The sequence below is a fragment of the Pseudochaenichthys georgianus genome, chromosome 12, assembly GCF_902827115.2.
Source record: "Pseudochaenichthys georgianus chromosome 12, fPseGeo1.2, whole genome shotgun sequence".
NCBI classification, from domain to species: domain Eukaryota; kingdom Metazoa; phylum Chordata; class Actinopteri; order Perciformes; family Channichthyidae; genus Pseudochaenichthys; species Pseudochaenichthys georgianus.
Window position 1 is genome coordinate 28,352,580 of NC_047514.1, and position 25,049 is coordinate 28,377,628.

The following is a 25,049-nucleotide window of genomic DNA, read 5'->3' on the forward strand; positions in this document are numbered from 1 at the left end:
AATCTGTCATATATGGAGCGCCGTCATTAATTAATTCACGATTACAACTATACTTTTCAAGATATCTCTAACTTTTCATTGGGACAGCTGTTTCCCACATTTCCTGCAACTTGGTACAAAACTCACTTCCTCATAGTACTACTACTGCAGTTCATTAACACCTAATCTATATTAAAATGTCCAATAGATCTAATTCAGAAACTTGTGCATATAATTATTTTCTTGAGTCAAAACATTATCAGGATCTGTAAAGATCTGCCATGTATTTCATAACTCATATTTATTTATCTCCAATTCTGGTCCACTTAAAGAACAACGTTTAATTAACCTCCCTAACAGTGCGTGGAACCTTGGGTGTCCGAACATGTAACAATCACTCCTTCCTTTATCAAGGATTTAAAAACAGAAGTAATTTTATCAATGGTTTGTACTGTAGTTGAATTTAGGAATGATCACTTATGGTAGGTATGTTTTTACTTTTTAACATCTCTAAATGTCAGTTAATTACTAATTAAATAGATGTCCATTAGGAGGTGGTGACGCTTTGTCTTTTTTACATTATTACATTGCATTTAGCTGACACTTTTATCCAAAGCGACTTACAATAAGTACATTCGACCAGGAAGACACAACCTTGAAGAAAACAGAATCATAAAGTACACCAGGTTTCATAGAGCCAAGTATTTCAAGTACTACTCAACTGGCTTTAGATAAGCCAGTCCTTTATTAGTATATAAGTGCTCTGTTAGCAATTCTTTGTTAGTAATTCTATCGCTCGAGGTGGAGTCGAAAGAGATGAGTTTTCAGTCTGCGCCGGAAGGTGTGTAAGCTTTCTGCTGTCCTGATGACAATGGGGAGCTCATTCCACCATTTTGGAGCCAGGATAGTAAACCCACGTGTTTTTGCTGATGGGAACTTGGGTCCCCCTCGCAGCGAGGGTGCAGTGAGTCGTTTGGCTGATGCAGAGCGTAGAGCACGCGCTGGGGTGTACAGTTTAACCATGTCCTGGATATAGGAAGGGCCAGATCCATTTGCAGCATGGTACGCAAGTACCAGTGTCTTGAAGTGGATTCTAGCAGTTACCGGAAGCCAGTGGAGGGAGCGGAGGAGCGGCGTGGTGTGGGAAAATGTAGGAAGGTTGAAGACCAGACGAGCCGCTGCATTCTGGATGAGCTGCAGAGGTCGGATGGCACATGCAGGTAGACCAGCCAGGAGGGAGTTGCAGTAGTCTAGGAGTGAGGTGACGAGAGCCTGGACCAGAACCTGCGTGGCTTTCTGGGTCAGCTGGGGACGTATCTTCCTGATGTTGTAGAGCGTGTATCTGGAGCAACGGGTTGTAGCAGCGATGTTTGCAGTGAAGGACAGGTTGTTATCTAGGGTCACACCCAGATTCCTTGCAGTCTGAGTCGGGGAAACAACAGAGGTGCCGATGTTGATTGTCAGGTCAAGAGTGGGACAATTTTTTCCCGGAAGGAAAAGCAGTTCAGTTTTGTCAAGGTTGAGCTTGAGATGATGAGTGGACATCCACTGAGAGATGTCAGCTAGACAAGCAGAGATGCGTGCAACGACCTGGGTCTCTGAGCGGGGAAAGGACACAATTAATTGGGTGTCGTCAGCGTAGCAGTGGTATGAAAAACCATGCGGGCTAATGACAGATCTGAGTGAGTTTGTGTACAGGGAGAAGAGGAGGGGACCAAGAACAGAGCCCTGAGGGACCCCTGTAGTTAATTGACAAGGGTCGGACTCGGACCCTCTCCAAGTTACCCTGTAGGTACAGTCTTTGAGGTATGAGGTGAGGAGGGAAAGTGCAGAGCCTGAAACTCCAAGTTCTTGGAGAGTGCGAAGGAGGATCTGATGGTTCACCATGTCGAATGCAGCAGACAGGTCCAACAGGATGATGACAGAGGAGAGAGAGGCTGCTTTGGCAGTGTGCCTCAGTGACAGCGATGAGGGCAGTTTCTGTGGAGTGACCTGCCTTGAAACCAGACTGGTGCGGATCCAGAAGGTTGTTCTGATGGAGATAACAGGAGAGTTGTTTAAAGACAGCGCGTTCAAGTGTTTTAGACAGGAACGGGAGGAGAGAGATAGGCCTGTAGTTTATAACATCAGACGGGTTGAGAGTGGGTTTCTTTAGGAGAGGGTTTACTCTTGCCTCCTTGAGTGTTTGGAAAGTGACCAGAAGTTAGAGAAGTGTTGATGAAATGGGAGAGAAACGGTAGAATATCAGGAGCGATAGTCTGAAGGAGGTTTGAAGGGATAGGGTCCAGAGGACAGGTGGTAGGGCGGGCAGAGGTAATGAGGGTAAGAACCTCACTTGGCGAGAGAGGGGAAAAGGAGGTTAGTGTGTGGGTGAAAGGAGGGTCTGGTGACCCAGTGGTGAGTAAAGGTGAGTCAGAAAAAGAAGAGCGAATATCATCAACCTTTTTTTCAAAGTGGTTAACAAAGTCGCTTGACAGAAGGGAGGAGGGGGAGGGGCTTTGGGGGGGTCCAAGAGGGTGGAGAAGATGGAAAATAGTTTTTTGGGATTGGAATAGGAAGATTGGATCTTGTCTTGAAAGAAAGTGCTTTTTGCCTGAGAGATCGAAGCAGAGAAAGAGGAGAGGAGAGCCTGATAGGTTAGGAGGTCGTCACGGTGTTTGGATTTCCACCGTTTCCGCTCTGCTGCCCGAAGGACGGTTCTATTAGCACGCAGTGCGTCATTTAGCCAGGGAGCAGGAGGGGACTGACGAGCCTGCAGAGATGTGAGAGGACAGAGAGAGTCCAGAGAGGATGAGAGATTAGAAAGGAGAGTTTCTGCAGCAGAGTTTGGAGGCAGGAGTTGGAACGAGTCGGAGGAAGGGAGGGCTGAGAGCACCGAGGAGGCAAAGGTAGAGGGGGAGAGGGAACGGAGGTTACGGCGGACAGGTGCAGGATGAGAAGAGATTAGTTTGTTATGTTTGGAAAGGGGTAGAGAGAATGAAATGAAGAAGTGATCGGAGGTGTGGAGCGGGTTTACAGAGAGGTTAGAAGTAGTGCAGTTCCTTGAGAATATGAGATCAAGGACACTGCCAGCTTTATGAATCGGTGGAGACGGAGACAGTGAGAAAGCAAAGGCGGTTAACAGAGATGTTAGTTCGTCTATCTTCCCTGTCTGGAGGTTGACGTCTCCGAGAAGTACAGCGGGAGGGCCAGTTTCAGGGATGTGTGAGAGGAGATGATCTAATTCCTCCAAGAAGTCTCCCAAGGCGCCTGATGGACGGTAGAGAACAACAATGGTTCATTGTATAGGATGGGTTACTGTGACGGCATGGAATTCAAAGGTGGAAGGAGCGAAGTTAGGTAGCTTGAAGAGGGAAAAGCTCCATTTGCGAGAGAGCAGGAGACCAGTGCCACCTCCTCTGCCAGTGGGTCTGGGTGTATGGGAGAAGGAATATGCTGTGGAGAGAGCTGCTGGGGTGGATGTGTTGGATGGAGTAATCCAGGTCTCAGTGAGAGCAAGGAAATCCAGAGACTGCAGGGAGGCGTAGCCAGAGATGAAGTCAGCCTTAGGAACAGCTGACTGGCAGTTCCACAGGCCGCCTGAAACTAGATGTTGGATCTCAGTGGAGCACGTGGGATAGACGAGAGCAGGCCGGTTATAGCGATTAGGAGATACACGGGGCCAGTGATAATTGCGAGAAGACACATGAACAGGAATGGAGAAAATACTAGTGATGTTAGGTATTGCGCCGAGGCTTCGGAGCGTGTGTCGAGTAATCCCCGAAGCTTTTTGTGAAGCATGTATCGAGGCTTGTATCGTTTTGGGCCAGTGACGTCATCGATGACAAACGAAGCCTCGCTGCCTGTCGATACCATGTGACTGCTTCAGGAAGCGATTCAGATCGGTTGAACCCATTACAGTCTATGGTTGAACCCAGAGCCCTAGAGATACTGGTTGAACCACAACGCTCATAATACCCATGGATGTATAACAAGAACCATATTACCCCTCCTGTACCCGGGCCCGGTGACACGATGGAATTAAGAGAGCTCAGACCCTCACTTATAGAGGTCGGAACATGTCATAAGTATAAATGGATGCAATCATAAATAAATGTAGGAATAAAAACATCAATAAAAACATCAATAAATACAGGAATACATATCTTGCAGTGTTTTCAGGGAGCTTTAGTGTGTGTGCTGTAGCTCAGCCTGAAATCAGTTGACTCATGACCGCAGGGTCCCTGGTTCAACGACTGAACAATACGTATTTTTTTGTTGTTTATAAAAGCTACAGCTAAATGAGATAATGTAGTTAATAAATGTATTCTTTGATGTGGTTTAGCCTTTCTCAGGCTACAACAAGTTTATGAATATTATTAAGGAATACAAATCCCTCTTTGCAATGTTTACCAGCCTCCTTAGGCTTTTCAATCACAATCATTAAACTGGAATAAAAACAATATTGTTAACATGAAAATATGATGTTATGTTCGTTGTTTAGAGTTATTCTAAGGCTTTGCTCAATGGGAACTCGGTATGAGATAGAGCACACTGTTGAGATGTCCAATCTGCCTGTGTTACACACTTTGACCAACAGGGGGTTTGTGTTCAAATGAAGCCCATGATGAAGCCTCATGAGATGAACTCTTTTGCGAACCAATTGGCTCGAAGGCTTCATAAGGCTTCATCTCGCCATCACTAGAAAATACACATGATTATAGCATGAGGGGCTAGAAAACTAAAGAAAAGAAAAATAAGACACCAGCGGTAATTAGCTTAATCAGAGGAGGATTTGCCTCCTCGTGACTCCCGCAGGACTCCAATGTCTTTGTCTGTCTGAAGCTGACGCTCAAAGAAAGAGCTACCTAAATGGACACCTGATTGCTGTGGTGCCACGCCCCTCTAATTAGTTAACTCTCTACAGCTGATGGGCGACAGCTGAGAGGCCCTGCCTATTTTAATGCAGCCTTGATTGCCTACTGAGACCTGTGCAACAGGTTCACGTGAGCAGATCTGAGATTTTAATTCTCTCAAAAGCGCCGTTTTAGCTACAATAACTACAGAACAATTATACAGAGTAGAATAACTGAAATAGAGAAGTCTAATTAAACAAGAATATTACTTACAGTGGTTGCTGCGTCAATAGGTATTGTCGCCACCGAGTTTAAACTCATAATCTGGTGCCGTGCGCTCCCTGTGAAGCTGCAACTAAGATTTTAAAAACCACTGCAGGGTGGGTCAAGTTACCCCTTCTCCTTATTGGTTGTCAATAATATGCACCTTTACAATGGGTGATCCAAGGCCCCACATTTGTTTACTCCCAATTATATTGCTTTTTCAAAATTAAATTAGCTGTTTTTAATTTTAATTTAATTTTAAACTCTACATTTTGAACAACAAACAACAGTTATTTCCCCATAAAAAGTTCTCCTGTAGGAATATATGCCACAATGGTGAAGCCAATACCTCAAATTGAAATACTATATTTTGTTTAGAACTAGCTTTCCCTTCAACGTGGCCTATATAAAGAAATATGTGTCTGATCTTATAGAGATGTTACTAAAACTCTCCCTTTGAACTGATCAATACTGTAACAAATTAAAACACTACCAAATTCACACATGAATAAAAACTCTAAAATAATAATTTGTAAACATGATGAAAAGATTGAAGAATATGGTTCTACACTGTACTCCTAACTCCCAAACACCCACTACTTAAAGTGTAGTGCATACTTCCATCATGCCCCCCCCCTTTTCCATCAGTGTGTTTTAGAATGATTTTTCACTTTAATAGTTTTCTCTTTACCGCTATTTTTAATTTACCAATTGATTAATTCATGGTTAATACATCTTCTTATCTTCACTTATTTATCAAGTCAATTCAAGTTCTTTAAATTTGGTTCTTTAAAATACATTAGTAGATACCTTGTGGAGTATTCACAATAACTAATCCTCTCTAGGATATGAAATCCGTTCATCTTTAAGCAGATACTATTTCCTTATTTATCTTTTGTTCATGATAACAATGGTATAACAACCACACGTTTTACCCATAGCTAGTTTCTATGTCAAGATTATTATGTGTGACATAATAATCAGATGTCTTGTTTGCTAACCAAGAATATTAAACTTTAATCTTTTCAGTATTCCAGACCATCGTTTAAACAAGCAGCCTCCTATCTAAACACTAAGCATTAAGGTTTCTTCACCACCCCCTGGGAAACTCTTGCACAATTATGCTGTAAAATCATTGCATCATTCCTTCAGAGTCTGAACAGTCTGAGACCAGCATGTCTCAAGATCTTGTCATAATGAGCACAGTCAGTGATGCGGCTGTAGTCAGTGGCAGGGTCCCCAAAAAAGCTAGGACCGGCCCTGGTCAGTGGGCTCCAAGGAAACTCCCTGGCATTGGGATGAGGGAAGGAATCACTTGGCAGACACACGTTGTCCTCTGTACAGCAGAAATCCCCCAACACCGCAGTACCTCTTCACACCACTGTTGCCTTGACAACGAGGCACAAGCAAACCTCCTCAGATGCGTTCTTTGCACACTTCTTCTGTTAGCAGTGAGCAACTCTTCACCAACACACTGATTCAGAGAACCCAAAAGCTGGTGCAGAACTATCCAATGCTGCTGTAATCACATTCAGCTACTGAGAACAATTCAATTTAAATCTCTCTCCCAATGGGTTACAAAATAAACCGGCTGAGGTCAGGAATGCTGAAACATGTGAATGTTAAAACAAACAAATGATATTACTAAAACTCCCTCTAATAATCGGTTCATCCATTGTGACATATTTACCCAAACTAAGTTGTTCAACACCTACATGTTTCCAGCATCGCATATTTCACACCTGCAGCACACCAATCAGATCACAGTAATGTCATTTGACCCAAGTGTAGGACCATGTCGTTCCTAAAAATGTTAGCAAACTCCAACTACAACATTTATAGATAAATTGATTTAGCAAAATGAAATGTTATGTAATTCAAAATGTGACATTAGAACAATGATTTGTCTCACACAAGATTGTGGTCTAACAGAATGACTCTTGACCTCATGGGGTCAAATGACCTGAACATGTGGCCTGAAGAACAAAAGGACCTCTCACTCATTAACCCAATGGACTCTCAGAGATGAGATCTAGCCATGAGGTGGCTGACTTTAAAATGAACTGTGCCAAATAAACCACATGCGTGTGGGTACATTATATTTTACACAATATAACACAAAACAACACTACATTAACACAATAACCACTCAAATGAGCCTTGGTGAAAAGCATGAAAGACAAAACAACTTAATCTACTCTCATTGTTCGTGTACATCTTTACTCCCACTATTCCACCATCACTATGCCAACTGGCTGGCCCACTAGTTTAGCAGTATAGCACCGGCCTCATGTGAGTGGGGGAAGGGGAGGGGAACACTCAAACATGTGCAGATATAAACCACACTGCTTGGAGACTGAGTTCAATACAAATTAAACCATACGACTTGTAGTCTGGCTTCAATAACAAATGTAACCAGCCAAGGCCAGTTCATAACCCTTAGAGCTGAACTTCACTGTTGTATGATCAATACAACTCCTAAATAACATTACAATATATATATATCTTATAGTGAGTTCGTTATCTAATGTTTAACAAATTCTCATCTTTCTATGTGTAATCTAGGTGGAATAATCCACTATTATATTCAATTTGAATCAAACTTTAACCTGCATGTACTTCATATACTCAGTAAAACCTATTTTTACTTTCCCTCAACGTTACTGTATGCAATTAAGTTCCTCTGAAATATAATTAAGTAAAATTCTCAGTTAATGACAAATACCATGAAATTCACCCTGTAATGCAATGGTACCAATCAGTTCTCAGAACCTCTCATAAAACCACAAAGTGACGTAACTGTATCCTACAAAAACTATGCTAAAAACAACAAATTATAGTTTCTTATTTATTTCCTCCCTTTGTCCTTCATTCCCTCCAAGTGAGGCAGAGATTTCATCTTTATTTATATCCCTAAACATTTTGACGCATTTTGCAATAAAGTCAAATATTTCTCCATCCGTAGGTGCATGTGCTGACACTGGTGTTTCTTTAATGTCCTGAGGGAACAGGAGTGTGCCAACGTCACTAGAGCGTTGAAACTCCCCTCCCTGTCCTCTTCCATCATTTTATTTTTTAGGAACCTCAGATCTGCACAAGCCTTTTTCTTGTCTCTCAGTCTGTTCCCACTGTTCGCGGAAGCTTCCGGGAATTGGAACGCCTAAATCACTCTTTTCAAATTCTTCTTCCATGTTTGACTTCGTATCTATTTATCTGACTAGGTTAATATGTGTTCACTTGTATTTATTAATACACTGGACAAATCTTGTCGTTACTCTTAATGTCCTTATTCTTATTTATTTGAATGTCCTGTTAATTCAGACGTGCACACAGTCTGAATTCAGAGTTTCCAGCGTGGAACAACACAGAATATGGTTACACCCTGTTCACCACCAGAGGGCAGCAGCTGACCACAAATGAGCTTCCCCTGTCTGATGAAGCTCTCAGCTCACTATGCTCTCTTTTCTCAATTATTACACAGATTTGACGTAAAACATGACAGAGTTTATTCCCTTATACATTCTGTCCGGCTTATTTTGTGCGATGTATTATTTCAACAGATGATTCAGGCTTTTGAGAGTGCTTCGACACCTCTCTTTAGAGATGTGACCCTCACATGGAGATTAACCCAAGCCAAAAAAATCCTTTATCGTCACGTTCAGCCGTTCAGATCAACCCCACAGCAAGAGTTTGCGAGATCCGGTCGTTTCAAATTGATTTTTGAAAGTTGCGTGTCTCCTCCTGTATACTCACATATAATATCGACTTCAGCTTTTTGTCAGCCTATAGTCCACAGAATTTTCCCAGCGAGTCACTCGTGCAGGACTAGACTACCTCACGGAGACCTCGCTGGTTCACTTTACTCTCTTTTTAGTGAGCTAAGGTACTGGACTGCACCTACCAGACTCTTACAAACACTTAGTGCCCTATAGGTCAGGAATGCCCTACCTGACTCTTATAGACACCTAGTGCCCTATAGGTCAGGAATGCCCTACCTGACTCTTATAGACACCTAGTGCCCTATAGGTCAGGAATGCCCTACCTGACTCTTATAGACACCTAGTGCCCTATAGGTCAGGAATGCCCTACCTGACTCTTATAGACACCTAGTGCCCTATAGGTCAGGAATGCCCTACCTGACTCTTATAGACACCTAGTGCCCTATAGGTCAGGAATGCTCTACCTGACTCTTATAGACACCCAGTGCCCTATAGGTCAGGAATGCCCTACCTGACTCTTATAGACACCTAGTGCCCTATAGGTCAGGAATGCCCTACCTGACTCTTATAGACACCTAGTGCCCTATAGGTCAGGAATGCCCTACCTGACTCTTATAGACACCTAGTGCCCTATAGGTCAGGAATGCCCTACCTGACTCTTATAGACACCTAGTGCCCTATAGGTCAGGAATGCCCTACCTGACTCTTATAGACACCTAGTGTCCTATAGGTCAGGAATGCCCTACCTGACTCTTATAGACACTTAGTGCCCTATAGGTCAGGAATGCCCTACCTGACTCTTATAGACACCTAGTGCCCTATAGGTCAGGAATGCCCTACCTGACTCTTATAGACACCTAGTGCCCTATAGGTCAGGAATGTCCTACCTGACTCTTATAGACACCCAGTGCCCTATAGGTCAGGAATGCCCTACCTGACTCTTATAGACACCTAGTGCCCTATAGGTCAGGAATGCCCTACCTGACTCTTATAGACACTTAGTGCCCTATAGGTCAGGAATGCCCTACCTGACTCTTATAGACACTTAGTGCCCTGTAGGTCAGGAATGCCCTACCTGACTCTTATAGACACCTAGTGCCCTATAGGTCAGGAATGCCCTACCTGACTCTTATAGACACTTAGTGCCCTATAGGTCAGGAATGCCCTACCTGACTCTTATAGACACTTAGTGCCCTATAGGTCAGGAATGCCCTACCTGACTCTTATAGACACTTAGTGCCCTGTAGGTCAGGAATGCCCTACCTGACTCTTATAGACACTTAGTGCCCTGTAGGTCAGGAATGCCCTACCTGACTCTTATAGACACCTAGTGCCCTGTAGGTCAGGAATGCCCTACCTGACTCTTATAGACACTTAGTGCCCTATAGGTCAGGAATGCCCTACCTGACTCTTATAGAAACACTTTCTACAGTATTGTATTTTTTACCGTGACTAAGAACACTGAGAACGCCGCTGACAACTCTAGTCTAGTCACTGTGACCTTTTGACCTGTGCTGGACTATGGGGATCTGATGTATATGAATGCACCTGCCCATTGCCTGGTCAGGTTAGATGCTGCGTATCACAGTGCTCTGAGGTTTGTGACAAACTGTAAAGCATTAACCCATCACTGTACCCTGTATGCAAGGGCTGGTTTGCTTTCACTAACTGTACGGAGGCTCAGTCACTGGTACATTTTTATATACAAAGCCATGCTAGGGAAACTTCCATCTTATATCTGCTCTCTGATCTCACGGAGAATTGTAAGTGGCTACTGCCTGAGATCGAATGCTGTGGTTTTATTAAATGTGCCAACTGCTAGGACTGTCTTAGGGAAGATAGCTTTTAGATGCAGCTCCTCTGTCTTGGAACAGTCTGCAAATTAAATGGAAACTGAACAATCTGGTGCCACTAAATGTTTTTAAAGCTCGGTTGGATGCTAGTCAATCGGAAGCTATTGGTACCTGTTTATGTGGATAATGATGTAAATGATGCTGGATGATGTCCTTTTGTTGTTCTGTTTATGCTTTTATGTTTCATGTGGAACTACTTGAGCAGGTCTCCCTTGGAAAAGAGATCAATGATCTCAATGGGATTTATCTGTATAAATAAAGGTTTGAAATGAAATGAAATAGCGTTGACAGCCTCAAACAAACAACCTGGGAATCCACTACAACAACTCAGCTCTTGTTTATTTCTTCTAATGTTCATGCAGGTGTGCTAATGCTGCCAGCGTCCCCCAGCCTCCTGCTGCCGCCTGCCCTGACCCTGTCTCTTCGGCATTCCTGTCTGGACCATCATCTCCAGGGGCCACAGTCTCCTCTTTGTCTAGCCAGATGCCCAGCACGCTGGCCATGGAGCAGACACAGCTCCCAGTCACAGGCACCAGGAAGGCCAAGGTCCTATATGACTACGACGCCCATGATTCCAGCGAGCTTTCACTTCTGGCTGATGAGGTACAGTGGAATTCTGAGTGTGACTCACACATTAACAGCTCTGCACACGGAGCAATGTCTGGCCAACTCCTAAACAGGAAGCAGATATTGGTATTTGAGTTAGTAAGCTATGTGACTGGAACATGAACAGTGCCGATAACATGCCGATATGCTCATTGCAAGAATGATTGATATCTGTAGTAATTCACTTGGAATGAGTATCTAAGTGATCTCTTACTGCAACTCCAATGTAAACGATGCAGGGGCATATCCACAGTATGTATACTGAGAAAAAGGCTTCTTGTTTTCAAGTGTAGTCTATATCATCTTCAGTAGGCTGAGTAAGTGAAATCAAGCTAAAATATCCAAAGGAAGAAAATAGTTCCCACTCTAGTCTGTATGCTGGAGGTCAGGATTAGTGCACACATGTGGAAATGAATGTCAAATCATTTCTAGATCTTGAAAAGTAGTTTTGATCATAAAGTAAAATACAGTATTGTTCAGTTCCAGATACCGGGGACTCGATGTGTTATGCCTTTGTGGATTCATGTGATCTGTCGTGATGCAATGTGTACAGGAGAAACTGAGGAACAAAGCTGTCCGAATTGCACACACTTCTTACACTAAGACATTGCAGGTTGTTCATAATGTTTTGTAAAAAGAGAGTTCATTAAATGTGAAGATGTTCAGAATATTTGCACCAAAACAAAGGGAACAATTTGGACCTGGCTTTATTCCTAGGTTATTATGCTATGATGTTACTGGTCCAGCCCACGACTCAGACGTGGCTGAATGTGGCCCTGAACAACAATGCGTTTGACGGTAACATTGAATCACTGTCTCCTAAGGATGCATGAAAAACATTTATATCATCTTTTGGAAGTGTTGGCAGACAGTACAGCCATGGCAAGCCAGACGTGTTCTTGTGAGCCACTTTTTATACCGCTGTGGGTACAAGGTTTCTATTTATTTTAGCAAAAAAGCTGGAAATGAAATTGAGTGGCAAACATTAGCATCCAATTCAAACTGTTCTGGTTTGGGTTTCAGTATGTTCACAGAACACACAGCGCTGAGCTCTAGTTCACAGAACACATCTTTATAGGACCTTTGTGTAAATGACATTTAAAGGAGAACTCTACCGATGTTACACGGCAAAGTGGGTTTCTAGATGTTGGGGATGTTAACTTGTTTGATTCCCTTAGTGTCTCCAGAGGGAGACAAGTGAAGTAAAGTCACCCGAGGCAGCGTTGGTTTGAGCAGAAGACTACATGTTTAAAGGGAAACATTTCTGGACCTGTGGAAAGTAGTTCTGAAGCCAGGCGCTCCTCTGTTCTTCACGCTGCATAGAGTGGTGCAGGAATGGACCTGTAACCCTGAAATTAGTAAGCACTTTGGTTAGAGGCCCGGGATAAGGGCTGGGTTAGGGGCAATCAGTACAATCCCTAATCGATGGAGTACTCTTTAAAGGTGTACAGGTGGTCCTCACTCTCACCTCCAGAGCTTTGCACGGTCAGACTCCTGCTTATGTGGCCGACTTAATACCTCCTTATACATCAGCCCGCATGCAACATGTACTGTCTGTCCCACGTACCCACCTTAAGACCGCGGTGATCGAGCATTCGCAGCTGTGGTTCCTGAACTATGGAATGCTCTGCCCGCTCATCTACGGTCTGCGGACTCTGTTTGGGACCGGTGTGCTTGATTTTATTCCATTTTATACTATGTTTTAAATTTGTTTGTGTTTTTATTTTGTTTGTAAGAATTGTTTTATTGCGTCTTAATTATGTTCTGGTGTTTTTATGACTTCTTAACATGTGTGGCTATGTTGATGTCTCATTGTTTTGTCAAGCACTTTGTCTGTGAAAAGCGCTTTAAAAATAAACTTTACTTACTTACTTAATTACTAAGAATGTGTTTCCATTGTTCTTTTGATCAATAGCTTACTGGTTACTGAGTAACAGAGGAAGTTACCCGACTATCTGTGGCTCTTCCAAATTGAGAAGTGTTTCCGTCTGTAATGTTTTTCCTCGTGGTGCAGGAAACCTAATGTCAAAGACTTGAATCCTCCACATACCTTGGTCCTCGTGAAGCACACTCATGAAATCAATCAATGCAGAGGTCTGCGTGAATCCGATTTCTCTTTGAAAATGACTTGCTAATGATTAGTTAAATGTTAAACATCTTTTTCCAATTGTGTCTTGACCTATCCTCCTCTGTCTCTCCAGCTCATCACCGTGTACACTGTACCAGGAATGGACCCTGATTGGTTGATTGGAGAACGAGGGAACCAAAAGGGCAAAGTCCCTGTCACCTACCTTGAACTGCTGAGCTAATGGACCAGACAACAGGAAACACACACACACACACACACACACACACACACACACACACACACACACACACACACTTACTTGTCTTTTTGTACACTAGTGGTATGTTGATCTGTGGATATTTAAAACACGTATGCAATATGTCTGAAAAGGTTTCCATCTAGCAGATGACTGTTTTCATCAAAGGCTTGTAACTGTGGCGGGTCATTACACAGTTCCTCTTATAGAGTGGTGCAGTGACGCGTCCTAAAACCCGGAATTAAGCTGCGCATGGGTTCCCTCGACAAAAAAGCAAAGTAATGTTGAATAATGTTCGAATCATAAGTCTATCTATCATAAATCTATCGATTAGATCGCTTTTTTGTCGAGTGAACCCATGCGCAGCTCACTCCCGGGTTTTAGGATGCGTCACTGCACCACTCTATTCCAGTAATAAGTGTGCCATGAAGCCACAATCAAACCACCACACTCGATCATTTTGTTGACAGTGAAGTTTGGTTGATTTTGTGTGGAAACGGAAACATTATGTTTTTACAACAAAGAATTTGTGATTGATTCAAACAAAGACATTACGTAATCCATAAAAAGATCATTCCAATGTATATTGATTTGGGTGTGTGGTAACTTTGTTGGGAAATTGTCATCATTCTTAGCGTCTGACAGCCTCATGACATATTATTGTGGGAAAGGATCAGAACTGTTATGTCCTGTCTGGATATCTTAATTAGTTCTGACAATGATCCTCTCAATGCCTAAAGCAAGTCAGGAAGACGGAATGAAGTTAGGAAACCATCTCCACACTAAAAAAACATGTAATTTACGCAACATCCTTCCAAAATGTGGGGTAAGAAAGTTTCACATAATTTAACAGAGTGATATAATGATGATGTTCATGAGAACAAGTCCAATTCTTCAAAGTAAAAAAAATGACTTAATGAGATAATGGAGGATTGCATGTCGAGTCATGTGACTGGTTCCCTCAGTGCAGTGTGTGTCATAGCTCTGTGTAATGTTGTTAGGCTTTAAAGATAAATCACAACATGCCACTAATAGAAGCCAGTGTGTACAGTGGTGTGGTGGATCGGAGATCACTGGTTCCCAGAAGATGATGCAGAATGTTTTTGTGAACCCTTGACCTTTCCTCTACAGATCATCATCAGTCCAAAAATATCCATCTTTAATTTGATGTGAATAATGCCCTTGTATTTTGACTACTCTCTTAGGCCCCAGCCACACGAGGACGATAACGGTCATATCCGCGACAGTTCTCTATCAGATAGACCAGTGTTTCTCAAACTTTTTCATACCAAGGACCACTTAACCAATAAAAAAACACTCGCGGACCACCTAACTCCACAAATATCCAAAAACACATCGTTTTTTTAGAACAGATTACAAATCGCCTGAAAATGGTACAAACAAGTGGCAACATGTGTGATGAAACTTAAGCTCGCTCCATTGCGGAGATATTCACGCGAGAGTGCGGAAAACTTAAATTAATTAATTTATTTCAAATGTGAAATATTACCAATATACTCACGGACCACTAGGGGGTGCTCACGGACCACCAGTGGTCCACGGACCACACTTTGAGAAGCACTGAGATAGACGATTCGGCCACACGAGGCCGACATGGAAATGCATAAAACGATAACGGGTCCCTAGGTGGGTAGATCTGCAAACGAAATGCTTTGGGAGGGCAAACGGCTCCGTGTTTACTCCTATACGATCATTTTCTGATAACAAGCAATAGCCCCGCCTCTCCCACCTCTCCCACCTCTCCTGCTCAGAGATCAGCTGCTGGGCTGTGGAAAAGAGAGGCTCTGTTTTTTATTCTTATATTATTATATAGAGTCGTTATCAATTTGTTTTAAAGCTCAATAAATAACAAAGAAGACCTTTGACCGGCACTTTTCAAATTTTCTCCAGAAGATTTAAACTAACGGACATGTTGACCGGCGAAACAAAATCGAACTGAAACTCTGCCGCACCAACCCTGTCTCCTAAAAATTACGTTCCCACAGAACTAAACTGCATTCTCAATTACGTTTAGCTAGAAACGTATTTACTCCCACGTTACGTTAGTTATGAACGTATCTCAAATACGTTTATTTTCTACATATCTTCTAGAAACGTATTTTCTCCCACGTTACGTTTGTTATGAACGTATCTCAAATACGTTTATTTTCTACATATCTTCTAGAAGCATATTTTCTTCCACGTTACGTTAGTTATGAATGTAACTTAAATACGTTTATTTTCTACATATCTTTGCCATTTATTGTCTTGCTTATAATAATGATAATTAGTTATTTATAAATATCATTTTAGAGCACACCTTTGAAATCGACAATCGGGCTCGATATATGGTTAAATTAAAATCAGTAGGCGAGGCTGTAATTTCGCCAGCTGTTACTCTCATGAGCGAGGCAGAACATAATAGTTTTAACATGCCAAAAAGCTGCTGTGTCGTTTATTGCACCTCAAACATTAAAACAAATCCAGAGTTACGTGTTTCTGTACTTCCTTTAAGAAGAAAGGACAGTAACAGAAGATCTCTGTGGCTTCAGGCTTGATCGCCGTTCAAATGACAGCGCTGGTTTCCCCAAAAGTGGGCGGGGCTGTAAAGTGAAGTAGATTTACTCTCATCTATTATTCAAAACCATTCTATTTATTCTAACGTAAATTACATGCCAGTGTTTTATCTTTTATTTATTTGTTTTTATTTTAAATCGTATAATAATCTGACTTTTTTTCCGTCTGTGAGGAAAAGAAATGGGGCTCAGAGCCTCAAAATACTGAAATCTGTATTTTTTAAAATCTTTTCCTTCTAATTTATTATTCTTTTCTAAATAACACACTGTTATTTACTCAACAATAACACACAATTATCCTTGTTTTTATTTATTCATTTAATTCTATAATCTTGGGCTTTTTAGCCGTAAATAAAGTCACCGGAAACAGACGGGACATTTTGAGCGATACACACCACAAACCCACTAAACTGATTACCCAAGATCCTCAGCTTGAAGCTTGTTGATTGGATGTTTTAGCCGCAATGCACGCTGGGATATGGTGTTGATATGATATGGAGATATGATATCCGACAACGAAAAATAAAATAATACCTAATTCAGAGTGTGCTTGCTTTTCTCTTTGGAAGTCATCACATAACGGCATTGTAATACACGGTTCGGCTGCATTAAATATTACACATCTGCCGTAATTCTTTATTTATAGAGAGAGACAAACAGGAGAACTGCTGCCAAAACTGAATACTTGACGTGGATCATAAATATATCAACAATTAAACAACATCTTCAATTTCTTTTCACAAAATACGTCTCCTTGCAGTATCAATAGTAATTCGGCTGACTTTTATATTTGATCCAATTGGTATATTGGTTATATTTACACCATAACGGTGCACAGCTGATAAAAAAGGACTTGTAGTTTTTAAAGATATTACTGATTTTCTTTGAATATAAGAATCTAAATACTGAGTTGAGAGAATAGTCAGGGGATTTGGGTGATGGGAGACACATCTATGGAATCACAATTTCAATAGCTTACTATTAAATGAAGGATAGCCTATGCCTTTCTGTCTGTGATGTTTTACAAATCAGATATTAATGTGAAGAAGTAAAACAAGAGAAATAGTATAGCAATATCCTGTAAAATTACGTAAAAACATGAATACAATTACACATCTTCAGATGTTATACATAAGTGTCTACACTAATAATACAAAGTTATTATTAGTATGCTGTGTGTACCTTGTGTGCACCGCCTAGTGGTTAAAGCATGTTATTGAATTATTTTTGTTGAATAATCTTATTTGATCAAAACAATATTAAGAGTACATACTTTCATAGGGGGAAAGTAGAAGGTCAATGATAGAAATATAGAATATAAAAAGTCAAGAAGATACTAAGTGATCTCTACAATAAAACAGTTTAGTGCTGGATGTTCAAAGATATTAATAGGAGGATGTGCAAAACAGAAAAACGAATTAACCTTTATTAACACATTAAAAAATACTTTAGGTTAAGGTCTTCTTTTAAACAAGAAAAAAGCTCTGGGGGTATCTATCTACAGATGAATATTAAGCCTGACAAAGTACTTAACGTCTAAAATATTGCTTTCCTGCAATGTTAACTATGTTGAAACACTTATTTTAAATGATATTATACACATTAATTATACTCTTATGTATGTAGATAGAATAAGAAATGTGCAGAATATGACAGTTTAATGGTGGAGGTATACAGTACACACATATTGATAGATGTCTGTTGAGGAACCTGCGACCCAAGTTGTGTATAAGATCAATACACCTTAGAAAACCTTGAAATCTTGAAAGGGATATGCAAAATAGCCATTATACAGTTTTTAATTAACTATTAGTAGAGAATAACGAGTAATGAATATACTTTATAAAGATCTGCAGATAAATGTTTAGTCTTCTCAAGCACCAACTATCAAATATCTCTCCTGATTGTTGGCACTTGACAATCACCTTCCCTGAATTGTATTCAGGTGTAACTAAAGTCTGCTTTAAGGGTTGTTTATATTTCACATCATTAATCAGAATCTGCAAAGTAACTAAACTAAATGTAGTGGAGTAAAAATACCAGGTTAACCTCTGAATTGTAGTGGAGTAGAATAACAAAGTAACAATGAGCTGTCGTGTGGGTATATATTAATGCTGCCCATTATGGATACAAGCGATTTTCACCCATTTAGTAATTACATGTTTTAAATGTGTACACACCAATGTGTTTCCTATCGCCTAAACCTCCAGGGCTGTACACAGTTTAATACTGTCAACTTCTACATTTGGGAAAAAACGTCTTTTAAAACTACAATTCCCAGTAGAGACGTGCCATAGAGAACATGTTGCGAAACACAATAGCCAGCATGTGTAGTTCTGGTGGGGCGTTCGAGTCCAGTTTTGAATAGTCTGCCGTGGTTTCGTTCCATTTCAAAGAGCTTGACGCTCGGCGTAACCTTGGCGCAACATCACGGGGTTTGTCAACGGACTGTAGTCCCAAACGATAGCTGGGGATTATGGGTAGTGTAGTGTCTTGGGCCATCCTAAATCTCGAAATGTCCCGTCTGTTTCTGGTGACTTTATTTACGGCTAAAAAGCATGCTAAAATGCCCAAGATTATAGAATTAAACGAATAAATAAAAACAAGGATAATTGTGTGCTATTGTTGAGTAAATAACAGTGTGTTATTTAGAAAAGAATAACAAATTAGAAGGAAGAGATTTTAAAAAATACAGATTTCATTATTTTGAATCTCTAAACCCCATTTCTTTTCCTCAAAGATGACAAAAAAAAGTCCGACATTATACGATTTAAAATAAAAACAAATAAATAAAAAGATAAAACACTGGCATGTAATACGTTAGAATAAATAGAATGGTTTTGAATAATAGATGACAGTAAAATCTACTTCACTTTACAGCCCCGCCCACTTTTGGGGAAACCAACGCTGTCATTTGAACGGCGATCAAGCCTGAAGCCACAGAGCTCTTCTGTTACTGTCCTTTCTTCTTAGAGGAAGTACAGAAACACGTAACTCTGGATTTGTTTTAATGTTTGAGGTGCAATGAACGACACAGCAGCTTTTTGGCATGTTAAAACTATTATGTTCTGCCTCGCACATGAGAGTAACAGCTGGCGAAATTACAGCCTCGCCTACTGATTTTAATTTAACCATATATCGAGCCCGATTGTCGATTTCAAAGGTGTGCTCTAAAATGATATTTATAAATGACTATTGGCAAAGATATGTAGAAAATAAACGTATTTCAGATACGTTCATAAGGAACGTAACCTGGGAGAAAACATGTTTCTAGAAGATATGTAGAAAATAAACGTATTTGAGATACGTTCATAACAAACGTAACGTGGGAGTAAATACGTTTCTAGCTAAACGTAATTGAGAATGCAGTTTAGTTCTGTGGGAACGTAATTTTTAGGAGACAGGGTTGGCCGCACGGTTCCCTCGTCCCTTGGAAGAGGCGGAGAAATGGGTGTTTTTCATCTGCTGGTGGACTATATGTAGACAGCGTCTCCAGCGCTTTCGAGCGGTCTCGTGTGAACGGACATGTTTCTGGTGCCTATTGCGTGTGGACGGAAGACTTTTTTGATATCGATTTCGGTCCGTTTGCGTTATCGTCCTCGTGTGGCTCCACCCTTAAACACCACCCTCAGGAAAACATTTATATTGTTTTAGGTTTGCTGTATTTGTTTTAAGTGGAATGAACATTGCTGCAATGCTTTTAGTCATTTGGTCTGGTAAATAACTTATTGGATGTTTAAGCGTTTATGTTTTTTTGACCTTGGATATAGTTACCTCAAAGCCTTACATCAGTATTTTTTCATAAACTGATGGAGTTTCCAAACATTGATGACAATGAGCAGCCTCCTCCCACTCAATGTCCATGTGAAGCTTTAGAACTCAAGAGTTCAAGTTATTGTACTGTTGAATATTCTCCACAAACAGACGGACAGGGGCTGGAGAACACGCCATGCAAATTGATAATATATAACACCCGATTTACTGTGTGTGTGTTCATTTGGGGTTTCTAGCTGATATTTCAGTTGTTTTCTATGGGCTGTCTTTCCTGTAGCTCTCATGTTTTCCATTTAGTGTAGTGTGTCATTATTTGCCTGGGGGGGGAGAGGTTTGGCTCTGAGATGTTCAGTCATCACCTTGCTTGTTTGATGTGCAATAAACATGCATGTGTGTTACAGTTATATGGTTGTCTTGTTTTTAATATCGTCCAAAATATTTTCTTCCATTATGTACAGAAGAGATGATTCCAAGTTCCCCTCTTCACCTCACAACACACAAACGGAGATGAAAAAGCACTCAGATTATTGACTAAGTAACAGTAGCAATATAACAGTGTAAAAATACACAGTTACAAGTAAAAGTACTGCATTTAAAATTATACTTAATTAAAAGTATAAAAGTATGAGCAGATCAAAAGATACTTTAAATACCTAAAGTGAAATATCTCATTATGCAGCATGGCCCAGTTTAAGGCTGCAGCCACACGAGAACGGTAACGGTCGTATCCGCTACAGTTCTCTATCATATAGGTTTGGCCACACAAGGCCGACAGGGAAACGCAGATAACGATAACGGGTCCCAAGGTGGGTAGATCTGGGTACGCAACGCTCTGGGGGGCCAAACGGCTCCGTGTCTACGCCTTGGCCTATACGATCATTTCCTGATAACGATGAAGCAATTAGCCCCGCCTCTCCCCACCTCTCCTGCTCAGAGATCAGCTGCTGGGCTGTCAGAAGAAAGGGAGGAAAAGAGAGGCTCCATTTTGTATTCTTATATAGAGTCGTTATCAATTTGTTTTAAAGCTCAATAAATAACAAAGAAGACCTCTGACCGGCACTTTTCTAATTTTGTCCGGAAGATATAAACTTTAACGGACATGTTGACCGGCGGAAAAAAAATCTAACGGAAACTGCCGCACGGTTTCCTCGTCCCTTGGAAGTGGCGGAGAGGTGGGTGTTTTTCATCTGCTGGTGGACTATCGGAGAGATTTATACAGGAGCACACGCTTGCCTCGGGGAGGGAGAAAAAGAGCCAGAGCGTCCACCACGGAGAATAAACAGTAGGGCAACCATGGCAACCATGCACCACAGGACGTCTTCTTCGCTGCTTTTGGTGTATTTTGTGGCAGAAGTACAGCGCCACTTACAGGCTCGGCATATGTACTACAGCGTCTCCAGCGGCTTGAGTGGTCTCGTGTGATATATGATTACCTCACATGTTTTGTTGCGGTTGTTTTCTTTTGTGATGGTTAAATTGCTCCTGCTGACTTGAGCCAGCCATTCTTCCCTCCTCTCTGTGTCAGTGGGGAAGCCGTACATTTGTACTCCTTTCTCTGAGCGATTGGAGCATCCCCAGGCAGCACAGCAAACCATGGGGGAGACTATATGCCAGGACAACACGGAGGAAAAGGCACAGACAAACTGCATGACATGCTATTCAATGTTTATTGAATGCCATTTATTTACAATGGATGTTCCTAAAACAATACATTCAACCAACCCACTCTCTTCAGTCTGCGTACAAATGACACGACTTTACACATTGGAAATGCGGCCAATAGATACGCAGAAGTCCGATTTTGCGTGTATATGATACGCTAACCATTCCCATTGAGATCTGAGGCCGAGTTTTGTGTGCATATGATACGCCACGTTTCATGCCTGCACCACTTATTTTTGTCCGGTCGGGTCTTGGTAGACCGGAACCTACGGAGCCCTGGAGCGTTCATAGAGAGAAAAATAAATAAAACGAGGCCACGCTTTATTAACTTGTGCGCACAAGATGTAATTCGTGGCCTCGATTTAAATAAAACAAGGCCACACTTTATTAATTTGTGCGCACAATATACTTTCTGGTTCGCACGAGATACTTACTCATTCGCACGAGATACTTACTCGTTCGCACAAGATACTTTCTCGTTCGCACGAGCAACGGGGCTGTAGTCCCAAACGATAGCTGAGGATTATGGGTAGTGTAGTGTCTTCGGCCATCCTAAACTCTGAAATGTTTTTCGGATATCATATCGCATTAACACCATATCCCAACGTCAGTGGCGGCGCCAGAGTATTTTTGTTGGGTAATCTATGGTAGGGCTAACCCATACAGTGGTGGGGCTCAAGTCACAGTGATACGCCAAGCGTGAGGCTTTTATTAGCTTTTATTAGTCTCCTTTTATCAGCTAAATTACATCGAGAGCAACAGGTGTGAGTTAAACAATACAATAGCCTATTCTGCTAATTCCACGTTGTTACAACATGCTACGCAGGGGCAGAAACAAGAAAAGTTGGCATATATAATTGACATGGAGAGGGAGAGAGTGAGGGAGAGTGAGGGAGAGAGACAGAGAGAGAGACGAGAGAGACACAGGTAAACAGAGAGAGACCTGTGTCTCTATTGTCAATGTCATACAAAACACTTTTTCAAATTACTATTACAAAATATATTCAAAACTCACTATTCACTCTTCAGGTGGGTCGTGTGACTCTGGCACCTGTTCGACTTGTACCTCAATGCGAGGGCGTTTAAGAACAAATCTATCCATCCGAAATATACAATTAATCCTAGAAGTTCTGCTGTCTGTCTGCAATTTACTCGGCGCGAATTTGGGGACTTTTCACTGTGAACGTGACATATGACGCAGCAGACCCAACGTTTCGTTGCTCTGATTGGCTGAAGGTCTATTCAAATTGCATTCGGAGGCATTTTGATCTGACCGCGGCCTCGCTGATTTCCACACCTTTAGTGTATAAAACTACCCCACTACTTAGACTATTCCTTGCACCCCTCTAGCATAAGCCCGAATGGTCTCAACCATATTGCGTCAGTAACGTGCACTTGTTGTTACAGCAGGATCAGTTTGTGTGTTGTGGACACGACCGGTAGATTTTCGCAATCCGTGTTCTCAACATGCTTACTTTAACATAATTTTTCATGGTCGGGCTAAGGTAGGGCTAAGCCATTTCTTGGTATGGCTGTAGCCTACCCCAGCCATACCCTGGCGCCGCCACTGCCCAACGTGCATTGCGGCTAACAATAATCGTGGCTTGATATTGAGTAAGAACCGGTAAGAACATGTTTTTATGAACCACACAGCTTCCGGTCTACCAAGATCCGACCCGGACAAAAAGTGGCGTATCATATGCATGCAAAACTCGGCCTCAGAACTCAATGGGAATGGTTAGCGCATCATATGCACGCAAAATCTGACTTCTTCGTATCTATTGCACGCATTTCCAATGTGTAAAGTCGTGTCATTTGTACGCAGACTGAAGAGAGTGGGTTGTGTACTGTCTGCCTGATGACGTTTCTAACCAAAAGTAGGCAGCCAGCCAAACTCCCAAATAATGGACACGAGAGTCAGGATATAGCGTTAAGCTCCAGCTTTACTATGGACTCAATGGACATGCCGTTACAGCAAAGGAGTAAAATCAAAAATAAAACAGACATATACATTGAATTAGTTTCACAGAACGGATGACATGCTAAAACATCCAAACATCTCAAATAAGCTTTAAAACTAGAAGATATAGTTTTAAAAAACAAATAATTACTCACAAGCAATGTGTACGATGAGCCAAATCAAAGGATTGCACTGGATAGAGAACACCATGTGGCTCTGCTGGGCTCTCACATATAACTTGTGGCCTGATATACTTTTAAATACTGGTCTACGGTGCAGTACCACATTTCAACATAGGGGGCGCTAAACAACACAAAACACAAGATAAGCTGCCTGGAGGGCAGAACACTCCCCGCATTGCGTCTGTGATGCCAGTATTACATATTTTCATGATCTCAACAGTCCTCTTTAGGCAAAAGAAGAATGACTTCCGTAACAGGTCTCAGGAATATCTTCGGAATTCCTTGAGCAGTGGTCTTCACTTCGAGCTTCCGCACCTTTTCGTCCTGGCTTGGAAATGTAGATGTCACAAGCACCATGGGCCAAATATTCCTTATAGCTTGGCTGTCTTTCAACAGCACCACATCTCCTTCTCTTAAGTTGCGATGGTCCTCGTTCCACTTGCGACAATTCTGAAGTGTTGGAAGATACTCACGTTTCCAGCGGGTCCAGAACATGCTTGCAAGGGCTTACACTTGTCTCCATTGACTTCGAAGGAGCTTCTTGTCTGAGAAATCTCCAGGTGGAGGTGGAGCACCGACCTTCTGTGTAAGCAACATTGCCGGTGTCAGGATGAAAGGGTTATCTGGGTTGGAAGAGACTGGAACCAGTGGTCTGGTGTTTATTATAGCCGAAACTTCAGCCATGAGTGTGCACAAGACTTCATGAGAGAGGCGTATGTGTTGTTGCAATAGCATGGATTCAAGTATTTGGGGAGCTACTCCGATCATATCTGAAACATGAGTTATTAGAAAAATGTAATGTGTTTGTTTGACAGATACGTTTTTTATTTGCAAAACTAAATGCATTAGTTTGCAGATGGTGTTTTGTATTTGCAAACCACACTGTGTTTGTTAGTGAATCATAAGGCATTTGTAAAACTTGTTTAGTTTGTTTGTGGAGTTATGGCAGGAAATTAGCTCCATAGACCCTGACCAAGCATCGTTCCTGGATGATCAGTGAGTGAGAGGGTGTTGGCTCCGTCCACACTCATAACAACAGCCTACAGACATAAATAAACCAGTGACTGTATTTGGTATGACACAGTCTGTGGTTTGTACATGTTTAACTTTTGTCCAGTTTCTGAACAGAAATGAGGAGCTGTGTGCTCTGAGTGCTAACGGCTAACGGCTGATGTTTTGGTTTTGTGGTTTTACGTCAGTGACGGCAGGCTGAGATCCTCACCGCTGATTGGCTACCGCAAAATCACGTCACGGGAATTTGACGCTCGAGTTGAAAAAATTGAACTGGAGCGGTTGTCGCGGCCCCCTCCAATCG

At 41.7% G+C, this 25,049-nt stretch overlaps 1 protein-coding gene across 4 annotated transcripts in view; it reads left to right on the top strand.

Annotated features, from left to right (window-relative positions):
- sh3glb2b (SH3-domain GRB2-like endophilin B2b) overlaps positions 1–15,824 on the top strand; it is a 56,880-nt gene extending 41,056 nt beyond the window's left edge. For 2 of the 4 annotated variants that reach the window (XM_034096477.2, XM_034096479.2), the window contains 2 exons: positions 11,013–11,253; positions 13,458–15,822. In XM_034096477.2, coding sequence (XP_033952368.1) covers positions 11,013–11,253; positions 13,458–13,565 — 349 coding nt within the window. In that variant the 3' untranslated portion in view covers positions 13,566–15,822. Of the gene's footprint in view, positions 1–11,012; positions 11,254–13,457 lie in introns of all 4 variants that reach the window. The other 2 variants (XM_034096478.2, XM_034096476.2) reach the window with 2 other exon arrangements.
- Positions 15,825–25,049: the final 9,225 nt, after the last annotated feature.